General features: G+C 42.0%; 2 protein-coding genes across 2 annotated transcripts; one reads left to right on the forward strand and one right to left on the reverse strand.

The window, feature by feature from the left end:
* The first annotated feature begins 2,743 nt into the window (after positions 1-2,743).
* On the forward strand, positions 2,744-10,537 carry LOC140282219 (sterile alpha motif domain-containing protein 9-like). The gene is made up of 9 exons (XM_072376808.1): positions 2,744-5,534; positions 6,344-6,383; positions 6,504-6,568; positions 6,877-7,085; positions 8,283-8,539; positions 8,645-8,773; positions 8,950-9,088; positions 9,279-9,311; positions 10,237-10,537. Exons 1-9 carry the CDS (start codon positions 2,758-2,760, stop codon positions 10,500-10,502), a joined length of 3,915 nt encoding a protein of 1,304 aa, XP_072232909.1. The 5' UTR covers positions 2,744-2,757; the 3' UTR covers positions 10,503-10,537.
* A 1,479-nt stretch (positions 10,538-12,016) lies between these two features.
* mrpl48 (mitochondrial ribosomal protein L48) lies at positions 12,017-17,927 on the reverse strand. Its single transcript, XM_072376822.1, has 8 exons — positions 17,733-17,927; positions 15,719-15,777; positions 15,154-15,185; positions 14,951-15,036; positions 14,476-14,645; positions 14,041-14,143; positions 13,819-13,908; positions 12,017-12,298 (listed from the first exon to the last, which is right to left on the reverse strand). The coding sequence occupies exons 1-8, from the start codon at positions 17,751-17,753 to the stop codon at positions 12,221-12,223; spliced, it is 639 nt and encodes a 212-aa protein (XP_072232923.1). The 5' UTR covers positions 17,754-17,927; the 3' UTR covers positions 12,017-12,220.
* Between the last annotated feature and the right edge of the window lie 767 nt (positions 17,928-18,694).

The raw sequence follows: 18,694 nt of genomic DNA on the forward strand, positions 1-18,694 counted from the left end.
GACATGAAAGCAACTACAATCTCAACCTCAGACATGCCCCACGGATTGACATGTGAAAACTGGTCCTCATTTTCATGATTATATACAGCACAAATGCATAAAAGGAAAATATTTGGACCACTGAGTTTCCTGATTTGTGGACCTTTGTACATACAGTGTTTGTGGAATTTCTCGTCCAGATTGTCGCTATTTTTTTTTTACATCAAAGCTACAGTTCAAAATGTATTATTTAAGAGTAGGAAAGTCTCATTTGTAAGGTAATCTGCAAATCAAAAAAGTCAGAGGCAGGGATACACAAATATGCTTAATTTTGCTTAACATGCAAAAGTGAATCCGATGTCAAAATGAAATGTCAACATGTTTACGGAGCGCGTTTAACGCTTTGTGGTGCAAATGGTTTGACAAAACACAGATCAAAAGATGTATATGCGTGGATGGTGAAATGTTTCTGGGTCATGAGACACATTTGTGGATTGTCTAGTGGGAGTTTTTAATTATTAAAGTCCAATAAAAAAAATGTAAAAACAGATGCATGACAGATGTATGCACAAAACAACTCTGCATGCACCTTTTTGCAGGCGAGCATTTGTTAAACAAGAATGTGTGGTGAGAATGCGTGCACAGATTTTTCTGTCATTAGATTGGCTCATATGCAGCTTTTGACTTCCAGAGGTTATGTAAGAAAAACATGATGTAAGTAACACGATCCGTATGCATGTTTGGTATCCTTCCTGATCCACACAAGGCTGTGCATTGTGCCGGCTAAGTATCTATTCATTCATTACAGATAAAACAGGTGTTGCCAGTTCTCCGTCTATGGCACTGATGCTGTGTTCAAGTGGACTGTTTTTAGCTCTGCAGGTTCATTTGGATTTTTTTTTGTACATGATTCATTAACTTGGAACACCGGATGAGTTAGGTTTCTTTTTCTCTGCTTTTCTGCCGAGTGTTTCGGTAAAAAGGCGTGTCTTTGTTGCTGCTGGTTTCATCGTTAGGTCTCTTGACAGCGCCAACAATGTTTTTATATTGAAATCTTTACGTGAAGTCTGCGTCCATTCATGACGAAACATGAAAGTGGAAATCAGGCTTGGTGTGTGTAATGTGCGTGGACACATTTTTAGTCATGAAACTACACAGATCAGGCCCCTGAGGTCATTATACAGGTTTGATTAACCCCAGGTATTTCTGTGCTTTTTTTTTTTGCTTTTACAAGCTAACATATGGGCAATGTTTAACCAGTATTTACAAGATTATTTGATTGTTTTTGTAATGGCTGGTTCTGATGAAAGCAGTATGAAGCAAGATGAAATATTATACATTAGAAAATATGAACTAAAAATCCCTTTGACAAAAAAACTCAGCATTGAAGTGACAAACTCGGAATGTGGATTCTGAGGCTAGGAAATACGTGTGAGCATGCATCAAGTAAAAAAGAGAGATAATACTCACTGAATGTTGTCTCTCTGAGGAGGTTTAGGTTGTGACAAACCAGAAAATACAAAGAAAATGTCTGGCTGTGTTCTTTGTATTACATCCTTCTGGGGTTGCACTCGTCTGTTGTTAATAATCCTGCATTCAAGAACTAATTGGAACTGAAAATGTCCAACTTTCACCCCGACAAGTCTGATTTCCTGATCAGGAACTCGAGGAACGTTTATAAGCTCTGAAATACACATCTTTAGCAAGAAACGTACCTCACCAAATAACTTTTATTTGTTAAACTAATTTGTCAGGACCATAACAGTCAGGACCGTTCTTAACCTCTATAAGAGGAAAACATATATTGGTTCAAATTCAGGGGTTTGAGGAAGTATCCCAGGAGCTATGTTGTCTGGGGCAGCTTGAGGCTAGGGTCTCCCAAGACAAATTGGTCCTGGCTGAGGGGCCACACAAAGTGTGATTCAAAAACCCTGATGTTAAATTCCCAGAGCACAGTTACCTTGTCATGGTTAGGGAGACTGGGACCTCACCCTGGAGCCAGGCCGAGGTGAGAAGCTTGTCAGCGAGAACCTGGCGGTTTCACCCTATCTCATGGGGTCCACCTGGGTACAGGACAAATGAACAAAATGAGGACACCCTCCTGTAGACTTACCACCTGCAGGAGGTAAGGTGCTTTACGGACTGTGTGGCAGTCAAAGGCAGAGGCCCTGGCAGTCTGATCACTGGCTGTTGGGACATGCAACATCACAAAAATGATCATGTGGGCAATAACAGTGAAACCTGGAGGGGTGTAATCATGGTACCGATGATCAGATACCGAAAGCAAATTTTTATTAATTAATTTTTCCCCCCAGAGATATTTCACGTATGAACATATTACATATAAACACATAATATGCATATCTATTTGATATACATATGGTCAAAAAGCTTCTGGGGGTGCATTAAAAATAATGGAAAAGACTGGCTTAAGCTTGTCATAAAGTGGCTGAAATTGAGTTGAAATAGCTATTGAAATAGCGTTGGAAAATTAGTTTTTGTGGTTTATTTGTTGTTGGGTTTTTTTACATTCTGATGACAAAATTAACATAATTATTCTTAATATTAATTCAGGATTAGCATATTACCTATTAGATGTGCTTTTAAGTTAATTTACCAACACCGCTGATAGACTGGCAGAGTCCATCACTTTGCAGAACTTCCCCTCCTCATCCTAATACATCCACAGCTATATTAAATCAATTTCTCTATTTGGTGCTATTTGAATATTAATATGAATATTAATTCTTTCATCTGTAGGTTAAGAAAACAGCCAAAATGGACCGAGAACCAGCCCTTTCCAGTGCCACAGGGGCACTAATTTATGCGGATGAAATCAGAGAGTCTTTTTCCCTTTTGGATATTGTTTACGCAAATCAGTTTGAAGGACTGGAAATAACAGAAGAAACTGCTGAACAGGCAGAGGAAAACTTTTACAGAGGCGCTCCACCCGACTGGTTAAACTTTCATATTAGTGAAGTGGCACAGTCAAATGGCACTGGATCTCCTTTCATCAAAAGAGACGGCTATGACAGACTGGTGCAGCAAATCAGGAAGAGAAGGAGAGGCCCAGGAACATCGGTGATTAAACTGTACCACCATCAAGGAAGTGGGGGAACCACACTGGCCATGCATGTGTTATGGAACTTGAGAAAAACCTTCAGATGTGCTGTGTTGACAGATTCAACCCCAGACATCGTGAAAGTTACGAAGGAGGTGGTTCATCTTTTCAAAGCAGGAAATCAGGACAGTCTTAATACTGTGCTGCTGTTACTGGATCACACGTTTAATTTGGACCAACTCCAGGACAGCATTATGGAGGAGATTGTAGAGCAGGATGTAGATGTCGACATGCCCGTGGTCATTTTGCTCAGCTGTGTGAGAACGGACGACGCCGTCCGTGAAACGGAACATTTCTGCAGAGAAAAGGAAGAATTCAAGAGGAATGAGAGAAAAGATGTAATCCTCACAAACAACATCTCAGACACAGAAAGGAAACTGTTCGATGAGAAAAAGGAAGAGCTCAGCGGAAAGTATGGCGACAAAATCAAGCAATTCCATGGTTTTAACATCCTTCAAACTAATTTCTCGCAGGATTATATCCAGGAAGCATGTGCCACGTTTACAAAAATTGAAAGAAAAAATAAGCCACTGAAGACCCAGCTCGCTGCCTTCCTATCCCTGCTGAACGCTTATGTACCAGGTTCATACCTGCTGGAGTCTCACTGCCTGGACTTCCTCATACACGACAACCCAAGCCACGATGACCAGTTGTTGTTGGACCAAATGCAGCCTTTCAGTCACCTCATCATCACCTTACAACATGACATGAGCAGTAAAAGAAAGGTCCGGATGGCCCACCCTGCGATAGCAAAGTGTTGTACTGAACTGTTGGCTGATGCAGGCGTGACCAGAAGTGACACGACGAGAAACTTCTTGTCAAATTTTTGCGGGGATGATGTTCCCGCGTGTTTGCTTGGTTTCATCAAACACATGTTAACCAAAAGAGAAATAAAGATAGACAAGGGAACCGACCGTGCTGAAACGCACGATCGGAGACCAAGGGAAGAACATGACAGGCTGGAGAAGTATTCCACACTGATTTTACATATTACAAAAATGGAAGACAAAAAGGAGAGTGCGTCCGTTCTAAAAGTTGCGTCAAATAAGTTTGATAAAAATGCTTTGTTTCCTCAGGCACTCGCCCGTTTCTGCTATGGCGAACTCAAAGACTTTCAGGAGGCTGAAATTTGGGCGAATAGGGCAAAGGAGCGAGATCCCAAGAAATCGTTTATTGCTGATACGCTCGGCCAAGTCCATAAGAACCATTTAAAGAACAAGGAGCGTCCTGCTGACGCAAGGGAAATTTTGCAGTTGGCCCAAAAGGCCATTGAAGCTTTTGAGGATGAAGAGCAACTTGCTGTGAAAGAACACGGTAAGAACTTGGAAGATGGAAAGACAAAAAACCTGCACGATTTAAACATCAGAGGACAATTTGGCTTCCTGCAGGTTTGCAACATTCTGTTTGACCAACTTGTCAGCAAAGATGAAACATGGAGAGGAGTTCTCACAAGTGATGTGTCCGTGGGCTCTGTCCTTCAAACACTCGGAGACAACAAACTCTTCAGATTTAACAACCTGATAAAGAGTCTCAGAGAGAAGGTGGAGAAGAAGTTTGAATTCTTGGATGTCTTTCTGACGTATTCAGAGTCTGCCATGAAAAAAGACAACGCCTACGCCACCAAAGAAGCTGCAGAATGCTACAAAAAGTATGTCGGAGTCTCGGTTCCAGCACACAAAGACAAACTTCAGAAAACTCTCCAGAAACTTAAACAGAAGCTGGCCGTCACCTCTGCTGGAGTTCTCTCATGCCTCGACAGGAGATGCACAACATCAGATGTTAAAGACATTGCCACATGGTGGGAGGAAATCTGTCATAGCGAAGGTTTCACCACGCGTGCTTTCACCAACTTCATCTTTGCTAAGATCATGCTGAAAAACGTGAATGAGACACTATCCAGTTCTGATGATCAAAGCGCTTTAAGGCAGAAAAAACTATCTGAAATGCAAGCTGAGGATCACATGATGGCCCTGCTTCTGTTTTGGCCCACAGATGACGAAGAACAACCAGTCCAAACAAACGTCCATCAGTTAATTGAACACCTGAAGCACTCTTATGAACAGGAATACAAGACTATGTTTAGATCGAGATACCTTCGACCCCTGCTTTTTGTTGGACCAGGCAAACAACTGAGTAGATTTGTTCACAGACGAGTTCTTGAGATTAAGTGGACTCAAGACGCCCTGCAAGAATCAAACGTTTACTGGAAGAATGAGAGTATTTTCAAAGACCCCACAGTCCAAGACCACCTCCTCAAAGTTGAAGGAGTAGTACGAAATTACCGACTGTATGCGACCTTTGGCTCCACAGAGATTGAGGTAGAGGCCAACCGAAGAGACGGCCTCTGGAAATCAGGCGAAGTGTTCTTTTACCTGGGATTTACCATCAATGGTCCTGTAGCCTTCAGCATTCAGAGAAGATTGCTGATTACTGAGGGTAAGAAAATTAACTATTTTCCACAACAACTGTGTGTAACTTAATGTCTGACTGATACAAATTAAGAGATTTGCATGGAAAAACGTTGACAGACTTAAGAGTTAGTTGTACCGAACTGCAGAATTAATGTCATTACGCATTTTTCCTCATTTTTCTCTTCAGGATTTTTTTTTGCACGCATCATAAATCCAGACCACAAACACTGTGTTCACAAATGCAAAAGTGCATAAACCTTGAACTGGCCAACTGCCATCTGCCCAGGCAGATAACTATCTAGCAAACACTTCCGCCCTCATCAAAGAAACGCACTGTGCCTCTAGTTCAGACTGAGAAGCCTGGTTGCAGAGCTCATGCATGTCCAATTACTCAAAGAAGTGTAGTTGCTGGTGTTGCACTTTGAAAGATTAAACTGTGGATGAAAGTGGGCGACACACGTGTTCAAGAGAACCGGTCCAATTCAATTCAATGGTGTCTGCAACGCCTGTGTGACGTCAAATCCGTCATCAGAACACGAGTCTCCACCACGTCCCCCGTTTGCTGATTGCACCAAAAAAATGTGTAAGCATGCCGACTGAGCATGCCAGCAATGTGTGGACAAAGGGTCTAATGAGAGATTTTTCAGGAGAGTTGCCTTCATCCATGTCTGTAAAGCACTTCAGACCATGACCTGTCGCAGCTGCTCCTGAATAGGGTTTGAACGGTAGCAACTGCAGCCTTATTTTCATTATATTGAAGTCAGACAAAAACGTATAAGGTACTTTCTTTTTTTTTTTATCTTAATGTTTACCAATGTGTCCGGACTACTGTGGGGCCTTCAGGACAGTTCAAGTTTGGAGAACGAGCCATTGTAAGTATCTGTTTGCTTGTTCTTATCTATGTGCTTAAATGCTTTCCAAAATAACTGATCCAACAATAACAATAACTGTAATAATATGTATATATATATATATATTACTTCTTGACTCAGGACTCTTCTCATTGGACTAAACTTGTACCGGACATCAAGACAGGGGATGAGGTCCAAACATACAGGTGAGTATATCAGCAGATCACAAAGGGTTTCTGAGCAGACTCCATCAGTACCACAGCATCCTTGTGATATGCCATAATCTGCTTCTATCATGAGCTAAATTTAAGAAATCTAAATGGGTTACGCAAAGCATCCCAAATGGAAAAGATCCAACCGTAATGAGCTGCGATGCGTGGCGCGTAAAACACGACCAGCTCACAGCTGTCGGCAAACCACCGCTTCACCTGAACTCCTGCGCATAAAAGTACACAATGAGCTGCTTTACTTTCATCCAGGGTTTCAGTCAGTTGTACTTCCTTTTATTCCTCAGCCTGCAGTCTGACCCGGGTCGCTTTGAATGCAGTGTGTCTGCCCTGCGGTGGCTTTGCAAGGAGCCGGTGAGTTTGCAGTACCGGTTCTGCTCTTGGGAGGAACACAGGGAGAAACCTGCATGCACGGATTACATGCCTGCCGGACCCCTACTTGACATTTCAGTCGTGGCTGGACAGTTGGAGGAGGTGTATCTGCCACACTGGATAGGTGAGTGAACATACTGGACTAAGGTGACCAGATTTGTGAAATGAAAATCGAGGACATTTTCAATGCGGAGGTGAAAAATCTGCCAAAAAGAAATAAGTCAATACACAACATACCATTTATCGCGGCCGCTGGTCTCCTTTTCTTTCCTTTTTGCTGCCTCTAGATTGTTGTTGTTGACGCTGTTGCGTTTATACGTCATACGACGTCTTCTCTGGCGATGTGTGAAATGGCTACCATAGCAACTGGTGTTACTTTGAGTCTGCGCGCATTTCCCCCATTCAGGGTCAAAATTGGGGACATTTTCGGGGACAGGTCACTCAAAACAGGGACGTCTGGTCACCTTACTCACGAGTCAAAATGGGTCAGAATTCGTACTTGTAACTTTAGTTAATAAACTTGTAACTTCAGGGTCGCACGTGAAAGTGTTAAGTTTTACACATGCACAAAATCTTTCTGACCCTTATTTGATCCCATAGAGCGCTTTAAGTTAGAAAGCTTGAGTCTTTGATTTACTGGCTCAAACTGTTACTGAGCAGCTTTTAGTTTGTGAAGATGAGGGATCAAAGCGCTTAAAAGAATAAACTCTACAGTTCAGCATCCGAACAGAAGAATGGAAGCAGCTCAGAAAGGCAGAGGCTGAAGCTGTGATTTGGTGGTTCAGGCAGATACAGAACAGCTTCTGGAAGCAGAGGGAGGGGGTTCAACTCCTGTGGATGCTGATGGCTTTTATAAAAGGAAGGGCAGGTTGTTCAGCTCAGAGTCGGTTGGGCTTTTTGAAGCCAGAATAAAAAGAGAAACTTTAGGATTCAACCTTTCAGTGTGTAGTTGAACAGCTCAGGCTGTTGGGTGAAAGCTTTGAGCCTCTGAGAACGTGGAAACTATGATCACAGGAGTTCAACAAAGATGCTCAGGATGATGGGATGCTGCCTGGGGTTGGACTGCTCATGGGTTCAGTTCCCTCAGATGGTCTGTGGACTTCCAGCTTTCATTCTTTAAGGAATCTAATCATCATTCTTTCAGGGATAGAGACGAAAATTGGGGACGTCTGGTCACCTTATACTGGACGCACCCACTGTATCCATTTAATAGAAAGGGGGAGTGTCGTACATCACCAGAATAGTTTGAGTGTATAAACAAATAAATTGATAGAATCTCCGTGTTTTTATGATCTTTTTGGTCTTGTTTTGTTTCTCTCAGATTCTGAATCTACAACTCCAGACATGTTTGTGGTTCTACATGTAGAAACTTGTGGAGATGCTGTGGAACAGGTGTCTGAAGTGACACCGTCCCATGTCAAGTTGCTCCAACCGACTTTCTCTCCAAAGGGGGTTATGTGGCGGGTGAGGCTGGGTCTTCCGGTGAAAGTCTACCATGATGTGATGATATTCAAAACAAAACAGGAGTTCCTCACACTGCACGTTCACCTGGTCCCGCCGGATCAAGACTTACAACAGGTTGTTGGCATTTATTACTGCAGACCTTTGATAAGCGTATGAGCAAGTAAGCGTGGGCTGAGTAGGGCTAATATGTTTTTTTTTCTTTAAAAAAAAACACCACAGAAAGTCAAGCGTGAGGAGTCACCTCATGGATCGATAATGATCCCTAAACCAAGCCCCATCAAGTCTCTGCAAATGCAGGATCATTTCTTCTTGACATCTGAAACGGACGCTGCTGAAATTCAGCCTGAAGTAAGGCGGCTGTAATCATGCGCTACAGTTCTTAGAACAGAATAATAAAGACATGTTTTAACGTTTAATATCCTGACAAATAAATCTGATTCCTAATATTTTACAAGAAGGAAAGTTAGAAATTTAGATTTCCTACTTGTGCGCACGCATCTAAAGCCGAGTGAATTTCTCCACAGAGCATAAAGTTAAGATATGAAAGGAGAACATACTTTGAGGTGTTCATCAGAAATGCAGACAGCGACTTCACGCTAAAACTGAAGACGGGAAGGAGAGACGGGCGAGAGGAAGTTGTCTGGATCTGTACCATTCGAAAAGGTCGGTGTCATTGTTGGCGATGTCTAAAGTCATTCATTTACGTGCAAAAGTACTTCTCGAATTCAGTTTTTTCTGTCCATTTGCAGTTAGATGTCTTCTGAGTTGTGAATATAATAGAAAAGAAAACTTATTCAGACAAATCCCTCATATTCATCGACTGATCGAGGTTTGTACTTTTTCTGTGTCTTAGGAGACTACATGACTCCGAGCACTGATGACGAAGGTAAATTTATGCAATTCATTCTCACCCCGAGATGTCAAATACAAACGCACACGGTATCCTTTAGCATCAGTTCTTAATACGCCGGCAGCAAACTTCATTCTGGAGGGTTCACTTTTGAAAAAAGGCGGACGCAGCACTAATTGTGGGTGTGTAAATACCTGCATACCTGCCCTTTCTAATGAGGCTTTAAAAAGAGAAGGGGTCCATCATCCAATCTTTTCTTTTTGCCTCTGCAGGGTCGTTACAATGCTGATCGCTTTTATCTCTTTTTTTTTTTAAGATTTATCTTTTTTTACATCCAGCAGTTTTTGTTCCAGAACTGAAACCTCAAGATAAAAAAAAAAAAGATTTCTCCACATTTCTGTTTATTGTCTCCATTTTACATCTGGTGAAACTGGGCTTCTTCTTTACTGTGGCTTTCATTGTCACGCATGTGTAGATGTGGCGCAAATGTCATTTTTCTGTCTGTATCTGTATCTATTCATGGTGTGAAAAAAAAAGGCTGATTGGAAATAAGATCTGTGCATGTCCCTATAGTTTCACAATGAACAGGATTTATAAACCATGCTGACACACATCTTTAAAAACCTGGCTAATTGGAATGTCTTTGCACACTTTTACACAGTTTTAGTCATGAAACTGCACCTGATCTCTTCCGATTATGCATAGCCACTGTGCTGAGAACTGAAGCTAAAGGCCACTTTCTACATTGATTTTTGATACTGACAAATGGCAGAGCATGGTGCAGCTTAAGTGGGATTAGACTGAGTAAATATAACTGATAGTATGATAGTGGCTTTGTCCACCATGATGGCACTTTTTACACATTCTTCTTAGTTCCTGTTTAAGAATTTCTACCTTATACAACTCCCAGCATTCACTGTTGTTTCGTCTCCGCTGCTTTTGTCTCCAGCGTCGGCCTCAGATCAGCATTTCGTGGATCTCAATCGAATATCTCTGATTAACCAAGTCAAAGATACGAAATACATCCTGGATGAGCTCCGGGAATTGGGGCTGATCTCGGACGAGGCCTACGATGCCGTCAGAGCCATTAACAGCGAACGTGACCAGATGAGGGAGATCTTAAAATTTGTGAGTTCGGTCGGCAGAGAGGGAAAAGACACGTTCCATAAAGTCCTTAAAGGGATGAAGAATCTGAGGCCTCTCCTGTCTAAGCTTGAAAAGTGCTGACAAAGGATCAATAGAAGAACTGAGGCGATGTGACTTTGGACATGAGTGGACATTTGCCACCCTTGGAGATAAAAACGTGTGGTGGTTTTGCCTGTTATACCAGATCTGGGCAGACCTGAACAGATCTGGACGCTGCCTGACCCGACAATGTGCTGAGGAGGTTCATCCAGCTTTTTACAGGTCATTTGACAAACTGAATTTTTGCAGGCAGGGATTCTCCATCCGCCCCCTGTTCATGGAGTTTGACATCAAGCAGCAGGGTCCGTGCAGCCATGAAGAGTCAGTTCAAACAGATAGTCCTCGTACCAAGTATCTTCCCATGTAAACAAAACATAAAGTGCATAAGCAACATGAAATCTGTGGTTTTTTTGGGTTTAGTCTGGAACTATACCCGACCAAAACTGAAAACTGTGGCGTTAAAAGGCTCTTTTACAAGCTGGTAACATGATGTGTGCGGTTACATTTGCAGAAGTTAGAGGTATACTCAGCTTTTGGTGCGCTCTTCTTGCACTTTGGGGGCCTTTAAGTCTCCATGTTGCTTTCAATGCCACGTGATTATTGACCAAAATAATGTGAGATACAACTTTGAATCATTTTGTTGTGTACTGTAAGCATGTTTTCTGTGAAAATGAATATTCTTTCTTATGTTTTGATAATGTTTTACATTTTCAGGCTTGTGAGTCATGGTGCTGCATGGTGTTTATCTATGCTATCGAGAAAGGGGAAAATTTAAGACTTTGCTGCCACGGACATGTTGAATGGCACATTTGCATGATTAAAAAGGGGATTTTATTATGATTTATACATTTTAGACACGGTCCCCTCTGCTAAAAGGTGAGCCAGTACTGTGATAAGAATTCACAAACTCATCATGAGATGCATTATTGATCGATTGATTTTAATTTTGTGATTCAGAAGAAGTATTATTTACATCCTTTTTTAAAAATTTCCTAAGAGTCTGTTTTTGTTCATAGAAATAAAAGTGGATACGAATAATAGTATTCTACCTGGATGTTCTTTACTTGCACGCTACAAACTTGACTCTCATTCTGTCGTATTTTCAAACATGAGAATGCCTCTTTTCTTTTTAAATCTACTGGACCTCAGACAATAAGACAGTTAGCAGAACAACAGACTAAACTGGTTTATTTCAATTAATCCAAATGAAAACATGGACGACTGAGTAGACTATATCCCTACACAAGACATACCAAGTGTCTTTGAAGAACCAAAGCCATTTTTATTCGGGCCAATAATAGAAAGAAAAAATAATGGTTTTAAGCAGCCTTACCCATTGGCTTCATGGCGTCACAGACCAGATCGAACTTATCTTTTATGGACAGTTGTCTGCTTCAATAGTTCCAGACTCGTAGTACCGTGAGTTTTAGACACTATGAAAAGTCTTCTTTCACAGAAACAGGCTTTAGTCGGTATGATTCAGTGCAGCAGTTTTTAAACTTAATGTGCGTGAGTCTGAACTGTCTGAAATGCACTCAAAATTCTGAATCCGAGGCTTGGAAAAATCTTGCTGCTTTATTTGTCAAAGGTCACGAAAGAACTGATAAATATTTGTTTGGTTTTTCTTAAACATTTACTGCAATGAAAGTGGGAATCGTTCCAGCATTCAACAGGAGAATGAGACGAAATAAATACATTCGGACAACTATCCCTTGCAGATGATGTGAAAATACAGTTGAGGAGGGTCAGCAGAGCCAAACTCATGGGTTGATCTGAGCCATGAGGCCTTCCAGTTCTGGACGTGCCTTAAATCGTGCATGGAAATCTTCCTCAGTGTGCTGAGAAGGAAGAGAGAGAAATATTAGTTGTTTTTTTTTTAACTAATATTTACTAAAGCACCAAAACAGACACCTCCACTGAAACTGATTTGGATCAAAGTCGGTTCTTTCCTGCCACCGAGACCCGAGGGCTCTACAGACTGAGCTCAATCCGTCTTCCTTTATAATGGAAAGAGCTCAGAATGTGTTCATCTGCCGAAATGCAGGACAAAGGAACTGTAAATGTTCTCATTTGATCAGCCGGACGCCTTAAACTATGACTCTGATACTAAAATGTATGTCGCTGGGTCATTTTTTTCCCTCTTTCTTTCTTCAAACCGACTAACTTCTGCTGATCGTGACAGACAGTACGAACAGCCAATGACAACGAGAGTTGCGCCACGCTGAGCCAATCACGTGGCTGGAATAGAGCCATGCCAGCAGCTAGTTGTGGTGTTTTGTTTGTTTGTGCTGCTGCAGCCGTATAAAAAAAAAAGAAAAGAAAAAATGAGTGCTCCCTCGGAAGAAACGATGGAAAACACAGCCCAAGGCGTAAGGGATGACATTGTTGATAAGAAGGGCTCAAAAAGTTCCGTGGTGTGGAGGTATTTTGGTTCTTTGAAGTCCGACACGAAATAGAGTAGCGTGCGCCACTAATTATGTCGAGCACGTGTTCCGACAAAGACAGGGAACCACCAGTATTTCTCATCACCTGAAGCAGCGCCACCATTTCAGCACGAAGAACGCAAACTTTTACAAACAGCCTGGAACAGGTGCTAATCTTCCCCCAATAACAAGGCCTGTGCAGCAGCAACAGAAGACCATAGAGACAAAAAATCCAAAAAATCCAAGAGACACCGCGATATTACAAATACAGCAGCTTATTGTATTGCAAAAGACATGCTACCGATAAGCACAGAGGGAAATAAGGGGTTCAAGTGGATGCTAGTTATGGATCCGATATATATCGATATCGACCGATTTTTTTAAAAATATCGTGATATGACTTTTTCCCCCCCATACTCTGGAGGGAGTAAAGGGAAAAAAGGAAATCGAAGTGGCAGATGGGCAACACGCACAGATATGTCCTTTAGAGTGAATTTTACATTTCACTCAATTCATTCCCATTCAAAAATATTTACATTATACAGCCATAAACTATCAATGTTACTTCATACTTTCTAAAATAAAGCCCTAAAGTCCACGTCGGATATCACAGGAGTTAACGTTAACACCGTGCACTCAAACTGCTTTCCCCACTTTACAGAGGAGCAAACGTGGACTGATGGGAATGCCTTGGACCCAACAATCAGTTTCAATTAACCGAACTCAAATCCTGAACCCGCTTAAAAGAGGATTTCAACAACTATTATGCCTTTTTCCTTCACATTTTTCCCACTGCGAACCGAAAACATAACCCAGAGCTGCGACGAGTCGACTTAAATAAACCTTTAAAGAGGTCTCTAGGAAGTCATAACAAATATCTCCACATTTTTCTGGCATTTCTGGCACAAATGGATAACGAGTGACCGGCGACTCACCTCCTTTACGGAGAGCTGAACTCCCTCTGGTTGATTCTGTAAAAGAACGTCCATGAAGACAGGACACAGCGTAGCGTTTAGACTGTTCACCTAGGGGGAAAAAGACAACAAAAAAAAACCACGAGTGGACGGTCAAGTCTAGAGTATTCCTCAGGAACATCGAAAAAACTAGAGCCCGCAGTGAAGGTGACACAGTGGATAGAAACACAAGTCGAGTTTTACCTGGACGACTCGTTTGTGGGTCTTCAGGATGGCGTCGACGTACGTCTTGGTGCCTTGCTCCTGCACCAGCAACACCTCTGTGCTTTTAGTCGGCAAAGCATAGCTGCACAGGAAGCAGTAATGAAAGTATTACTAAAAATAAACGTAAAAATGATGCAGGTGCCTTTACTACACTGCGGTGATGCTCAGGAGAGGTCGACAGACTGACAGCACGAGTCTTTCTGATGGGGAATCTTTGCTTACGACAACAGGAGCACCGACAGGCTTCATCTATCCCCAAAGGGAAACAACACAAGACACACCGATAAGCTCTATGCAACACAGTTCTACCTTCAACGGTCAGATTTGACCATTTTTAAACGCATTGGTTTGAGTCCGCGTGTGATCAGCTTGTCATTCTCTCCTCTCAGCTCCGCAGTTTTTGCTCAGCCTCACCTTTCTGCCACCTTGACGCCCAGCCGGTTGCAGAGGTTGTGGATGAACTGGGAGTAGTGCTCCACCACGGTCATGTCGAAACCCGACACCATCACGTTCAGAGAGCCGTACGCCGTGTCCGTCGCCGCAACGACCGGTTTCATCTGGTGTTTGTCCTTCTTTTTCTTCGTCTGAAACAACATTAGCACGAAACGGGCATTCGTGCCGGTGACTAAAGCATCAACATCGGGATATTTGTTCATATCAGACCCAATGCGAGCCTGTGGAGAACTAGTGCCCCGAGTTAAAAAGGGGTTTAGGAATAAGTTAGCAGCAAGAAATGTGACGATTCTTCAATGTGATCATGTTTCCACATCATAAGGCCTTTATAGCCTGCAACCTTGAAGCTAATCCAGATCTCATCTGTTCTGTGGAACTGTAGTTGCAAACTGGCTGCCCATTAACACGCAGCATAAATAATTTTTTACAGACTTACCGCCTGTTTAGGTAAGAGATGCCTCCACCTCCCGATCCCCTGGGTTGGCATGCTTTTGTACAGTCTTTCATTGGCAGAAGCTGCGCCTGAAAGGGGTAGATTTGTCCATTTCAACACACACTGACACATGGCCGCAGTAACTCAAAGTATAACATTGTTTCAAAGGACAAAAGCTTAATCCATAGTGGTCTTTTCTTACTTACACCACACAGGATGCTGGATGGACGGTGTGGCCCTGGAGAGAGGAAAGAACAAGGCTTAATCTAAGGTACTACACAGAGATACTGCATCTCAATTAATAATATTTGGAAGAACAAAATGAAGCCAACTATTACTTCTATTACCCCAAAATGTTCGCTAACCTGCTCCTGAAACATTTTGTGTTGCAATGGAGCCGAAGAAGCCTCTGACTGAACAGACTTCATTCACTAAAATAAAAAAATCTAACTTATGCAGGAGATGGGCAGCGTTGTCCGTTATACATTGAGCAGGTTTTGCAGCATTCTTCTTTTACGTCATCAGTAATGAACGGCCTCAGTGTGACGTTTCCAGTTCAGTCTGTAGTCCAGCTGAGCACAGAGGTACCTGTAGCCCCCCCCCCCCCCCCCCCCTCATCTTCCAGAATAGAAACAGTGTTTGGCTCATTCCTGGCCCTCCAGTATTTTTTTCCCAGATCTCAGGGGTCGCAAATCTCGGTAATGTATACATTCAAACTTTAAAATCGGCCTTCGTGCCGCATGTTAACTTGAAAGAAATGCAAAAGATTACCTGCATAACGGAAGTGTTCGATTCAGCATAAGTGCATGTTGGGAGACAGACACCTGCAACTGGACAAGAGGGGGAAAAAGAAAGGGATCAGATTTCATATTTGTTATAAAAGTTAGTCAACATTCAGAATTTAACAGCGTTAATGTGTTTTCTGTTTTGAGCAGTGACAAAACCATCGGTGAAAAGGCTAAAGTCACCTCCGAAGACCAAAACAGTCGTGACAATTCACGACTGGACTTCAGAGGCATCCCTGATGCATGTTCAAAGCGATTATCCTGCTTTTTTAGAAATCTGGAGCTGCTGCTCGGGGGCTTCTTTGAAAATCAAATAAAACAAACGACCCTTTAAAACCCAACAGGTGAAGAATCGAGACGAAACCGCACATGGTCGGTTAGACTTCTGGATGCTAAGCCTGGGAAAAAAGATGTCATTTACTACCCTGTTCCCAACAAAAGTCTGGATGCTGAGTGACACAGAGATAAAAAGTGGATTGTTGCAAAATTTCGAACCACAGAGCAGCTTTGTCTGTCCTTCTCAAAGACAGCCTTTTAACCGTGGGTGACATTTACATGATTTTTACGAGGTCGAACTGAGTGAAAGAAGCCGAATTTCAACACAGGAACTGCAGGGAAAATTACCCGAACTATTGAACTATCTGTCCTCACAGTCTGTCAGAGTCCTAAGAGGAACGGAAACCACATCCATTTGTTTGTCGATTATCAGTGTAAATATTATGCGTTTACTCTGAAATGAGTACTTCTTCTACGTAAATTGCTCTATTTTGCTTTGATTTGCTCTCAGCACATGACAAGTCAGTTTGAACACGACTTGTCTGCTTCCTCTTTGTGAACTGCGCCCATCGCAGGAGGAGACTTATTTCACCTCAGCTCCACGTCAAAAATCGGTCTCCGAACACATTTAAGGGGAGAACCGAACACGGTTGCTGCCGAATCGTCACTCAGATCTTATATAACAGGGACAAATAAATCCTAGTTGGAAATTTAAAAAAGCAATGAGAATGAAAGAGGAAAAGAACAAACAATAGCCTTAACTGTAAAGATTTAGTTTTTCTTAATTAGAAAAATTTATATAAATAGAAATTTACGTACAAGAAATAGATGATAATAATTAACAAAACATGCAGAAATAAAGTAATTAATGAGAATATAATTCTACATGTTTATATTTGGACTGCTGGGATAGGCTCCAGCCCACCCGGTACCCGATTAACGGTATAGAAAATGGATGGATGGATGTTTATATTTGTTTAAATCTGTCAATATACAGGACAGAAGAAGACAGGAAGGCCAGAGCCACCAGAGCAGGTGCGGAACCAGGCCCGGGTCAGGAGGGCTGCATGGGGACCAATCGGGGAGGGGTTGACCAGGACATCAGTAAAGATGAGCTCTTATTTATTCATATTTGTTTATGATGTTAGTTAATTGATCTTATGGCTGTTTTCATGGGATGGAGGCATTCTGAGGGTCGGCCCTCTGGCCCAACTAGGAGAGCGTGTATATTGCAGTAATTAATATTGAGCGTATATTAATTTATTTATACATTTCCTTATTTTATTCAGTTCGGGGTTTTTTTCTCATGCCCTTGCATGGACACTATTTGGAAATCACAGTCAACTGCATTCCCCTGCGTTTAGTCTCATCAAAGATCTATTCTCTGCCTGTTGACTTTAGAAGCGTAACTTTCTTCTTTTCCGCAGTCACGCGGACGTCTTCGGTTGTTACGGTTGCAGCATCGCTCTGATTGAACAGTGATTTCTGGTCGGACCAGTACAACTCGCATGTATAACGGGCGGCTTCAAACGCAGCTGCACTCAGCCGACACCTGTCTCAACGTTTTTGAAACCAGGTTGATTCATGCCACATGTTTTGGGAGCATGAATCATAACACAAACACACACACAAAAGAAACGGCCAGTGGCTTCACATCACACCACTGCTCCGTTACGACCTCTGTGACATAATGTTGAGCCGACAGAGCTCGAGAATGAGTTTACCTTTCGGAAGACAGGGTTCATGACTCAACTTATCCTCACCAGAATTAATCCAAAACCGCAAACAGTGCGCGTCAGAACGGAATGTACTGATTTATGTGCCTGAAGAAATAAGTAATGTTCAATAACACAGGCAGCCACCGAGCGAGACTGCCGACACCGGAAGTGCAAACGGGAAACGGGAACGTCGTCTATTATGTCCGTCGGGGAGACGCGCATAAACAAGCGTTCCGGCTTTCTTTCTCCTCATTGTTTCCCATTTCTTCTGCATTTAAAATGCAACGACTGTGAAGTAACAGCATAAAGTAAATTAACGATATCAGACTGAATGATAACGCTTTGTTTAATTCATTTCAATAGGCTTTTAACGTTTGGTTGCTTCTTTTTAAAAAACACTTGTTAACCTTTGTCAGACCTGTGATCCTAAAACACATTTCTTGATTGTTTTCTCAAGTTAAAGGAAATTAGGCAAAAGAATTGGCATAAAACACAAACTGATAGTTGTACACATTCAACAGGCTTTATTATTAATCATTCTGTCATTTTGGCCCCTCGAAAAGTCATTGAAATGCAATTTTTGACATTCAAATATTTCTCTTTTCGGCCAAACACAACATTTCTGTAGTAAAGTGCAAAATTTCATCTTCACCTGAAACTGATGTTTTAAGAATATATGAACTGTGCATAGGAATATCACTTTTTTTTCTTTTCTTTTTAAAGAATGCAATTAACGGCTTTAAAGCACAACTATGAAAAGCAAAGTCATTCTGTAAAGTGTTTTCTTTTCTAACAGCATGCCAAGCAGAGAACCCATCCACACACACTTGCTCACACATCTTTTTTTTCTTTGGCTTGCAGCGATGAAAAAACTCAAGCACGAAACCGCCGGACACGCAGAACTCAGCTTGAGTTGCTTGGTGCCGGCTTTGTTCCGTTTGCTTCAACTTCTCTCTTTCAGGTCAAAC

The sequence above is a fragment of the Leuresthes tenuis genome, unplaced genomic scaffold, assembly GCF_036924035.1.
Source record: "Leuresthes tenuis unplaced genomic scaffold, fLeuTen1.0.hap1 SCAF_22, whole genome shotgun sequence".
NCBI classification, from domain to species: domain Eukaryota; kingdom Metazoa; phylum Chordata; class Actinopteri; order Atheriniformes; family Atherinopsidae; genus Leuresthes; species Leuresthes tenuis.

Bases quoted from the DNA above. Each gene is read 5' to 3' on its own strand.
- LOC140282219 (XM_072376808.1), top strand. From the start codon at position 2,758: ATGGACCGAGAACCAGCCCTTTCCAGTGCCACAGGGGCACTAATTTAT. The intron at 6,384-6,503 runs GTAAGTATCTGT...TTCTTGACTCAG, and splicing joins AGTTTGGAGAACGAGCCATT to GACTCTTCTCATTGGACTAA. The intron at 9,089-9,278 runs GTCGGTGTCATT...TCTGTGTCTTAG, and splicing joins GATCTGTACCATTCGAAAAG to GAGACTACATGACTCCGAGC.
- mrpl48 (XM_072376822.1), bottom strand. From the start codon at position 17,753: ATGAACCCTGTCTTCCGAAAG. The intron at 15,186-15,718 runs GTAATCTTTTGC...TCCTCTCTCCAG, and splicing joins CGAACACTTCCGTTATGCAG to GGCCACACCGTCCATCCAGC. The intron at 15,037-15,153 runs GTAAGTAAGAAA...TACCCCTTTCAG, and splicing joins CATCCAGCATCCTGTGTGGT to GCGCAGCTTCTGCCAATGAA.